At 36.0% G+C, this 11,094-nt stretch overlaps 1 protein-coding gene and 1 pseudogene across 29 annotated transcripts in view; one reads left to right on the forward strand and one right to left on the reverse strand.

Moving 5' to 3' along the window:
* The first annotated feature begins 225 nt into the window (after positions 1 to 225).
* LOC111745383 lies at positions 226 to 344 on the forward strand (annotated as a pseudogene).
* A 1,495-nt stretch (positions 345 to 1,839) lies between these two features.
* The window catches only part of ELAVL2 (ELAV like RNA binding protein 2), a 151,353-nt gene continuing 142,098 nt past the window's right edge, over positions 1,840 to 11,094 (reverse strand). For 13 of the 29 annotated variants that reach the window (XM_023536334.1, XM_023536330.1, XM_023536325.1 and 10 more), the window contains 2 exons: positions 5,256 to 5,294; positions 1,840 to 4,646 (listed from right to left, as the gene is read on the reverse strand). In XM_023536334.1, coding sequence (XP_023392102.1) covers positions 4,319 to 4,646; positions 5,256 to 5,294 — 367 coding nt within the window. In that variant the 3' untranslated portion in view covers positions 1,840 to 4,318. Of the gene's footprint in view, positions 4,650 to 5,255; positions 5,295 to 11,094 lie in introns of all 29 variants that reach the window. The other 16 variants (XM_023536328.1, XM_023536340.1, XM_023536336.1 and 13 more) reach the window with 4 other exon arrangements.

Genomic DNA, 11,094 nt, shown 5'->3' on the forward strand with positions numbered 1-11,094 from the left:
ATTCTTCTATTTCTATGAACCAGAATTCTGGAAAGGTTAATTTCAGTGGCCCTACGTCAAACAGGCTGTTTGTATTAATGGTGTAGATGTTTTAATTCCTCCAACTTGAAGGGAATTGAGCCCACTTTGGGGAATTTTCAGGGAAAGAAAACAAAGGACAGTAGAGAAAAATGAGCCATCTGCTGCAATAACTGAAGCTATAAGTGTTCTTCAAAAAAAAAATTAGTCTACGGCCATGCCACCCTGAACACACCCGATCCCGTCTGATCTCAGAAGCTGAGCAGGGTCAGGCCTGGTTAGTACTTGGATGGGAGACCACCTAGGAAGATTGGGTGCTATAGGTGTAAAAAAACTAAATTAAATTAAATTTTGTTGTGATGTTAGCAATATTTGTTTTAGTCACTGAGGTTCCAATATGGTCACATAGGCATAAAGGATCAAAACCATCACTTCTTTTTTTTTTTTTGTATCTTCCATCCAATAAAAGGTATATGCATATTGTTCTGGAAGTATATTAAAATTTCAACACACTTATTGTTAAAATATACACGTTTTCTTATTTCTAGGTAATCCTTTGAATAGGGAGTTACAAGTTTCCACTACATTTTTTGATCCTCTTATGAAGAATAAGACTTTGCAATCTATTAAAAAAACAAAAACAAAAAAAACAGGAGGGTTAAATTGCTAACACTTTTCCTCAAATAAGATTAAAATAATGTAAAATGATGTTCAGATTAAAAATTTATGTTTGCTACTCTAACAATGAATTGTGATACCCTAGATGATTTGCAAGCTTAAGGTGAGAAAGGATTCTAAGGAAAAAAAATATTTCTCCTAAAGTACACCGGTAGTTTCACAAACCTCCTTTTACTTAGAAGTTTTCCACTATCTACTCAAATATAAGAGAACTGCTGACATGCAACCAAGTCAAAATAATGATAAGCATGCAAGAAGAGAAAGGTGAGGGGAGAATGTTCCAACATCACAAAATTAGAGTATCAAATTCATATAATAAAAAAGGGAGCATGGAGATTTGAGATTAATTGCATGTTGGAAGAAAAAGAATCGTCTTGTCACTCATCTACGCTCTTGACTACTAAGTTGTGAATTCAGGACAATTTTTTGCAAGAAAAGCTGACAGATACAATTAAATAAAAAGAAGCCTAGTATACTTCATAAAAAAAAAAAAAGTATTTCAATTTTACTTTTGAAGTTCTAGAGAAATAGAATGTTTGCATAAAAGATCAGTAAGAAATATTTTTCTCCCTCTACGGATCTGTTAGAGATGTGTTACAAGAACTGAATACGTATGTGAAACACGAGGTTGGCACAATTCATGATTTGTACACATGTGCTACTCACATCAACCCTGACCTGATGAAAACTGAGCTTCCGATTTTAGAGAACAGTTTCTTGACAATCCAGCTCTTGGGCAACAAATATAAATTTTACACACCAACAGTTAATGAATTAAATCTTGCCAGTGGAAGCAGAATAAGTTACCTTCCTTATATTTGGTTTTTCTTTAGCTCGAGTAAATGTGTGAGGACAACTCCCATTTGTAAGAAAAAAGAAAAGATAGTTATTAAATTAGAGCTACAGAATGATGTTAGCATCCAATTACCCCAACCTTACAACCAGCCAATAAAAGCACATATTCCTATAAAAATTGTTAATCAAGTAATATTTGAAAACTAACTAATTAGGTGTCATTCAAAAAGGTTTCTTTGCACATTCTACTTCAATTAACATGCCTTTGGAATTCTTACTTTAGATAACACTGCTTTCTACTTTATAAAGCTCGAGAGAGCCAGTTCATTAGACTGAGCACAGGAGCCCCCAAAATGTGTATAAAGACCTACTCACCACACTGTTCTTTCCCTTCAACTTTGTTTATTGATGTACTGAACATGAAAAAGTACAAAGAATCCAAACACAAAAGAAAACATGTACAGCCTCTTAAATACTCAACAGAATATATTTTCTATTCCAACAGATGTGAATTAAGTCATACTGTACAACTTCAAATAAATACCAGCCTTACATTTTATTAAGTGCTCTGATAAACACTGTAAAGTGAAGCACAATTTGCATGCCCTCTCATCAATGCCTTTGTTTGCTACAGTAGTATAGGAAAGAAGCATGTAGCTGCTGTTTTCCCCTGAGGGAAACCTTATTTTTTTTAAGTATATACATGTATCTTGTTTTTTTGTTTTTTTGTCTTTTTTTTTTTAAACGCAGGTTAACTCTGACAATCTAAATGCACCTAAGGATATGAGAAAGTGCTAAGCCAATTGATTTCTGAATAGCATTGAGTGGGTCAGCATGAAAACTCGCTTTTTCACTTTAGCACGCGCCTCACAGTATATGTACTGTACTATACTGAAAAATTTTATAACTACAATTTTAAATAATAAAAAATAAAACAACGCAACTGCAAAGATAATGTACAACTATGTTATGCATAGCACATTGCCTGTTCTAAGGGGAAGCATGTGAGCATCTCAGTTTATACAAAAAGCAGGACGTAACTATATAGTTCTCAGTGCATCCTGATGAAGGCATTTTTGCCTTCAGCTTTTTTGAAAATTTATTATAAGCTAGATGCTAATCAGAAAATATTTTGTATTTTTAAAATTTCTTTCATACATGGTAAAGACTTATTTTATTATTTCCCCCAAATAGTGGTTTAAGCATCATACAAAGTTAAATTTCAATAGCATACAGATATTTATGATTTTTGTATGAAAAATGTAAGGAAATTTGTTCAAAACCTATGGTTATACTCATTTTTTTTTTACCACAAACATATTTATAAACGAAAATGTAGCCATCACCATAAACAGCTGAAGCTAGACTATCTACAGACAAAATTAGCAACAAATCTGATGCACTGTAAATTCAAGTCCTCAGGACAACAAAAGTGATTAAGCAAGACCTCAAGTAACAATGTTAATGCCATTTACAAAGGAAAAAACTGATACAAAAACATTCAAAACCTGAACATCACTTGGCATGTAAGGGGAAAAAAATCAAATTAGCTGAAAGGTTCATAAACACAAGGTCTTATTTACATTACACAAAGCTCAGGTGTTAGCCTTGAACGTAACTTCCAAAATACCTTCAAATATATCCAACTCAGATCACTTTTGCTGATTTGCTGCAGTACAAATCATGTGCAACATCTTTTTTCCTTAAGACAAAACAATTCTTCAAACAATACTGCAAGTACATCACTAAACACCGTGAGCTCTATCTGAAGGGATTTCTTTAGGAAGAACAGATTTTTTCCCCCATCTCTTGGTAATTTAAATTTCTTGCCTGCTCTTATATATTCTTTTGTAAATTTTTTTTATTTGTTTCAAAATCACAAATCAATGTGAGCCACCTATCACATAATAACCAGGATGATCAGACGCTCCACTGGTGATTACAAAAACGAAACCAGCAGTGTTTTCCCCCATTGATTCTATTCCTTTCATACAAAGATCTCAAAAGTATTTTCTACATCATAAATCTTTCTAAATTTTCCAACCGCTGCAAATTTCCTGGTAAATTTTAAAAGCTCACTAGGTGTCATATGAAGAGATTTCTCAAAGTATTCAAGTCAAAATATTTGTTCCAGGACCAGTAAAAAGTTTCTCCAAATTTTCTTTTTTATAAAAATAGATGCTTTTTTTAAACCCACATCAAAGAGGCTCTTATCTCTTTGGCAAGGTACTGCTTTACGAAAAGTTCTCCAGTATTCTTACAATAAGCGTTTATAATGTAGCCCCCCCCTTCCCCAACCCAAATCATAATTATAAAATAAATACTGTTTTTAACTTCATAAATAAAAATGTAAACTTCAAAATACTTTTCTTAGACATAACAGCAATGCTTTAAATGTAAACGAAACACAAAGCTAATCAGAAAAAGAAAAAAAGGGAGGGGGGAAGACACAACCAACTGAAGAATTACAACACAAAGCCTCAACATTTACTCACAGGTTCAAGGCAGTTATGTAAAAAGAAAAGAAATGTCTTCCCTTAGCTGAAACACTTTAAAAGGTCCACCTTCTTCAAAGAAGGCAATAGAATGCAATGTGACAGGTAAAAACCCTGTACCTCTTGTCCATATTCAAACATAAAAGATATTTAAGAAGTTTTAATTCAAATACTAGCAATAAAAAATCTCACATATTTCTTAGGATGCTAAGTAGTCGTTTTATCCCCATCTCAACACTGACTTACAAAGACATTTACTAATGTATAAAGTTTCTCTTAACTTGCCTTTGTTGTATAGTTTCATATATAAATGGACTGAGGACAAGAGCTCATTAGGCTTTGTGCGTTTTGTTGGTCTTAAAGGACACCTGCAGTACTCTGTCTCCCAGACGGTATCCATTGAGGCTAGCTATTGCCATGGCGGCCTCATCATAGTTTGTCATAGTCACAAATCCAAAACCTTTGCATTTATTGGTGTTAAAGTCACGGATGACCTTCACGTTGGTGACAGCTCCAAAAGGCCCAAACATTTGCCACAGGATACTCTCATCTGCGTCAGGAGCCAGGTTGTACACAAAAATACACCACCCTGTTCCTGGGTGCCCTGGGATATTAATTCCAGCCAAACTGGTCATTCCATCAATGGTCATTGGAGAAAACCTACTAAACAAAATAGGGAACATGAACACGAACACGCACGCACGCACACGCACACACACACACACACAAAGAGAGAGAGAAACAGAGATTGGTTACAGCAATGGACTTTTTTCTTTTCCCTTTACCATCTCAAGAATTTTAATAACTCCCCTCCCCCAACAGACACATACAACTATTTGATGTTTCAGCCAAAGTCTGTGTATGGCCTGCAGTGACATGCTATACTATCCAGGTATTAATAAGTTATGAAATGGTCATTATATGTTGTATTGAAAAATATTATCCAAAATAGCAAAAAAAGAAATACACATGTTTAGAACTGCCCTCATGAATTTAAGCAGGACTAGGAAGAGGGGTGCAACACATAGGTAAACATGCTATAATGTCACAATGCAACATAAAATAAACAATGAGTTGTAAAAGACCAGGTGGCATCCAGTGATATAAAAATATTCCTTGAGTCAACTGTGCTTCAAAATGCAGCTTCTCGCCAGGTTGTACATGCAAAAGAAAACTCAAAACAAACTTATGAAGGGTGCCGCTCCCAAAATCAAAGAGACTAATCACTTATGGGATAGGATTATGAGTATCATGAACCTCTATCATTACCTCTTTACTCCATAAGCCATATTGAGCAGATTGTCCAACCTGCAAAACACATATTTAGCAAACTTCAGTTTTTAATTTTTCCCCTTGATGATCAAGAAAGCTGGGCTTTTTACTGCCATCTTCCAAGGGGATATGTGTATATTTATTGTATGTGAAGTCTCAAAAATTGGGGCTTTTCACATTCCTGAGAGAATGGGTACGCACTGCCACAAGACACTAGCATTTCCGATGGATACAGTTTATCTCTACAAGGGTCAGTGCAATGCAGGGTCATCTAAGGAAACCCTGCAGGGAAGAAATTTAGAGGTTCTGGAATAGTTAACATTTGGGCTCTCATCTTTTTCCAGGCAAGTTCTAAGTGCTCCACATGCACCTACATAGACGCTGTATTACTTTTAATTCTCATAACTCTATTGGTTCCTGTGTATATTAAGGAACACAGATTAAGTGACTTGCCCAAGACCCCAGCGCTAGTAAATGGTGGCACCAATATTCGAACTCTGCAGTTTACAGAATTCCATAAACTTCCCTTCAACCTCCATACTTGGAAGGACTTTGATATCTTAGAATCAGAGTGGTGTTATTACAAGTTAAAAGAACCTCAGCTAAACCTCCCGCATCTGTGTGTTCAGCTAAGAGTCAGAGAAAGAATGACAACAGACTCACTGCTCCAGTGAGCAACAAAGGGAGCTCAGCCCCGGAGCCTGATGCTCATTTTGACTATGCTACAAGTGTAGCCCTACTCATAGCCTAAGAAGCCAGGTAGAAACAAACAAACCAACTGTAGCTTCTCCTAAAACTTTTAAAAAGTATTGAGATAGGTGAGTCCTCTTTAAAACTCTCTATACCTTTTCCTATTTCAAAAATTAAATTGATTTTATAGTACATGATTCTTCCTGCTTTATCAGTTTCAAAGGCCAATCTGATGCTCCAAATTTCCACCATGCATACCAACTAACTGCATGTGTTTAGAGGTGGGCATAACTTAATACCTTGCTCATACAACCAGCCTCAACAGCCACGATGTTCCACACTCTCCAAATAAGACCCTGGGTGACTGAAACAATTTTTTCTCTCTTTTAATATCCATGAAAAGAAAGTTTGAAAAATGCCTCCACCTTATTTGTCTAACCTGTGGCCTCAAATGAAGCTAAAGCGAACATGAGAAAGCAACTCCTTCTAGTTTTATAAAAGCCAAAAAAAAAAAAAAAAACCAAAAAAACCCCACATCTTTTTCTTATCTTTCAGAATTGGAAAAAGATTCTCACACATTCCTGCTCTCAATCATCCCAAGGCATTTTGTGTGCTTTGTAAAAACGGAAAGAACAGAGCCGAAGTAATGCAAAGTGTAAGGAAACAACAAATCACAATGACAAAAGATCCTCATCTATGTGTCCATCCTGTCCCACTACCCTCTCAGGAGCAGGGACACATTCACCCTCACTGCACTACTGAGCATGGAGCACAGGCCTGGATCACCACGGTTTACAATGCCTCTCTGCTGACGGAATAAAAGCAATAAGGTTACGAACATTATCCTTAACTACTTAACCCAGCATGAAAACTAGCAGGAGGGCTGGTCAAGGAGCCTGTTTGCACATGCAAGGGAGAAAGCACACGTGTGGAAAGAGAACACAGGTGGGAGGGCTTTGTTTTCTGCAGAGGTGATGAGTATAGTCAAAGATGCCATATCTTTATACTCCAAAAGGCCACAAATACCAGAAATAAAGATGCACACAATTTAAATCACCAACCATAAAGTAAACTGATACAGAAAATTTCATTAAATTGCTGAAATGAACAATATAGAATGCATGTAGCATAGAATACCTATAGAACTGAATAGTATATTGAGGTCTCCTTCCAAAGTGCTGAAAGGTCCAGATGCAGAGGTGACCTTATCGACTTATTCAAAATAGGGTTAGATTATCTCTGTGCATTAACTGGGCACAGGTAGGGACACTCCGCCACCAGCAGCTTAGACACCAACCAAATGTACAGAGATAGAACCTCCTACACAAGTTTTCAGTGTTTTCCAGACGGTGGAAACCAAAACTGCTCACATGCATTGGGGGAGAGATAATTCATTCCCCACTATCCATCCCAGGAATTTCCAGGCAGGAGGCCCAGGACTTTTATACTAGGATCTCTGAGGACCTCTCAGTGGGTCTCATATTTTCTTACCTATGAAATCATAAGCAATGACATGATCCTCATTGATTTCTTCACTTAGTACCTATTTTAGGAAAAATTCATTTTTTTGGAACTTAAGCCAAGTTATCTGCCTCTGCCTCTACTTCTCCCTTTTCCTCTTTTTCTCTCCCACCTCCCCCATCAACAAGGAGTACAGGGAGGAAGTGGAGCATAAGACTTAAGAAACAGGACCTAGGTGATGCTGAAAACTACTGCCTGCATGAAGGTGGGCCTAGCAGTTCTCCCTGCTCTCTCAGTGCCACACACCTGTGTTTCTCATGGAAGCTGGTGGAAGACAGTGGGGGCTCCATGTGAGCACCATAAACCCCAAGTCTAGCAGCTGGAAAACTGTACACGAGGCAGTTAGCTCAGACACAAGGATCATGCTCACTCTCCAGAATTGTTCATCTCTGCTGGGGCTGTCCAGAGTTCAATTTTATGTGTACTCATTTAAAAATGGAACCAAATTTTTAATGGAGACCAAGTTAATAGCCTCTTGAATGAACTATAGGATGAGGGGGGAATTATGCATGATGAGGTATTGCAGTATGGCAAGTAAATATTAAAGTGTCTATTACATATGGATTTTTAAAGATTTTTTAAGTTTCCTTTACTCATATTTAATAAATGCATTGCATCCAGTGCCCTCAATTCACTCTCTATGCATCACATACTTTCCTGAAAGAAGGCTGAGAAGTCCTCAAAGGGACAGTGAGACACTCTCAACCTGTTCTTTAGCTTGGACATTATCTACTTTACAAATAATACGTTACGGGGATTTGGAGGATTAATAGGTAAACCTAGCTTTAAAGTAATCCCTCAAAGGAGAAGTAACTTCAAAAAGATTCCTGAAAAATCATCATAATCATCATCATCATCATCATCAACAGATGATAACACCAGTAAGAGAAACCCACGTAAATAAGAAAAGGGAGAGTTGATTATTTCTTCTGCTCCTAGTACAAACTTCATTATGAGGTTAGACACAAGATAATCCAACACATCTCACATGAAGTCAGACAAGAAGTTCAAAATTAAGATAATTTTATGACTCTTACTTTAAAGGTATAGTATTAACAACTAAGATATTGGGTAAATAAAATATAAAGCCAGACAGCATGATTATTAGCAAAACATTTGATATAGTTTATCTTTACCCGATCTTTATCTTCTATGTTTGATCAAGGTTTATGAGCTAATAAATGTAATAGCAAAAGCCCATGTGTGTATAATTTACAAAAAATATATGTACTACGGATACATGTACAAACATTTTTCTATCATTAGGAATACAACTCAGCGTATAACTAGGCAGTATTTTGAATGGAACCATATATTAGGTAGAGTATTCCCATTTCGAAGCTAGGTATTTCTAAGTAGAGAATAAAAAAGTACCTCCCTAGTTGCCAAAAAATTTAGCTGACAGACTATGGGAGGGCCCATAAATAAGGGAAAATGTAAATTCAAGTCAGAAATAAAAATATAAAGAGAGATTTAATGGGTAAGAAAATAAAACTTTGAACTCTAAAAATAATGGTTCTCAAAACCACTCCAAAGTGCCAAGATCTGCTTCGAAGTTAAACCACAACAAGATCATCAACTTACCCCCTTATCCAATTAGATGGTATCATCTGTCCTCTAAGAGAGAAAAAAATGATTCAGGAGAATTGATACCAGTTTCTTCCAAAAGGAAACTGTGATAGTGCAACCAGCAAATGCCTTAAATGCAACTCAAGTGCTGATTTAAATGGTTCCTTTAAAAATGCATAAAGGCTTACAGAAGCAGGCACATAGGCCATTAGACTAGATCACATTCAATAAAATTAAAGGTGCTCCGCAAAAAGAGAGATGAAAAAATTTAGCTGAAAGTTTAATTCAGATACCATGTCCCAAGAAAATACTTAAGGGCTTGAATTACTCTACCCATTCAAATAAATAAGAATAGTTTTATTTTGAAAATTGTAATGAATTAAATAAGCGTATTAGATCAGCAGTGCTGATGTTAAAATAATTCTCTAATTATTCATATGGGTTGACTGAGTCATAAATCTCACAAGTCCACTTTTAAAGTGAACCCTTATTACATGGATTTTAATTTTTTTACTTTAAAAGATGTGCATTTCATTAATATTAATATCTTTGACTGTTATTATAATACTTAATAACTTATATTTTCCAATATCCCTTAACTCTCAAGGTATTATGACAACATAAAAGCATAGAGAGAAATTTTATAAGTGTCTGCTGGAAGGTGACAAACTCAAGGCTAAGAGCATTAGGACACATACTAGGACAATACATTTTTATAATAATTCAGACCTAGAGAAGAGCAAAATACTAACAAAACAAGCAAATTCTTAATTCAAGAGTCTTTATATGGTGAAAGAAGATTCAGTCTTAATTCAACAGAAGTAGTGGGGGAAAAATCAAGGTAATGACAGCCAAGTTTTTAAAGGTATTAAAAAAAAAGGCAACCAAACACACACCAGGTTAAACCTGAACTCTAAAAATAAAGGCTCTCCACTGCTTCTCACACTCAGTCTAGATGAAACACTTTCACTGAGCTCAAACACTAGTTCATAACTTACTATCTAGACAGAGATTATAGGAGGAGATGGAGACAAGAGTTAAATCTGAAAGGACAATAAAAACCTACCCCATTTTCTGAAATCAAGTTTCCTCTGTAATAGACAACTCATTTCCTGTTCTCCATCCCCCCACCAAAAAGAAAATTATAGAAGTTAGGGAAAGAAAGAATTTCCAAGTTAATAACATATGGAACTAAAAGATAAAAACAGAATGAGCGGAAGATACTTAAAAAGCTATTAAATTTAACCATCAGAACATCCTGTATAAAGCTTTACCCAACTGCAAATAAAAAGCAGAGCATGCAGAGAGGAGGCTAGATGGAACTGAGAGCAAACACAGTAGTGACAACAACCTAATATTTGAGTCACTGACATGCCTTGCCATTTCAACAATCAGGAATTCTCCTGTCATTTCAGTTCTTCTGCTCAATCTTCCTCAGAATTCAATCTTAATTCTAAGAACAGTTTTACTTAATACTACCATAAAACAAAAACTAGAGCCTAAATCGGAAAACACCAAAAATAACAATTTAAACTAACACAGCTCTCTACTAACATCATTTTATATACTTCCAGTTTTAAAATCAACAAGTTCAAAAACTTTTCTCTAAGCTTAAAATTCTTTTCTAGGCCCCAAAGAGCTCTGAAATTAACTGGATGAGCTGCCAAGGAAACGCCTCTAAAATTCCTTCAAGCTTGTCTGTGCTAAATTTGCAAAAAAATATTACATATTATTCACTTAAGTTGCCAGAGAAGAAACCTAAAGGCAGAACTGGGGGAAAAAAAAAAAGGCTCTGTGAGATTTCTTTCTCCCCAAGGGCAACAAGCATCAAGCAGCGCCATGCAGCTCTCCCTCCAGCTCAATCACCACTACCATCCACCAGTCAGAGGCGGCAGGCAGTGTTTTCTTTCTGTCAATGCTTTTTTACCTTACAAAGTTAAAGCAGAGTGAACACAAGGTTCAATCAACTGGTAGTCATCCAGTTCCATCTGGAGCCTTTTGATAGTACTACCTCTTCTTCCAGAGCAAAAAACCACCCCAAGTGGGAATTGAACAC

The sequence above is a fragment of the Pteropus vampyrus genome, unplaced genomic scaffold (assembly GCF_000151845.1).
Source record: "Pteropus vampyrus isolate Shadow unplaced genomic scaffold, Pvam_2.0 Scaffold153, whole genome shotgun sequence".
In the NCBI taxonomy this organism is placed as follows: domain Eukaryota; kingdom Metazoa; phylum Chordata; class Mammalia; order Chiroptera; family Pteropodidae; genus Pteropus; species Pteropus vampyrus.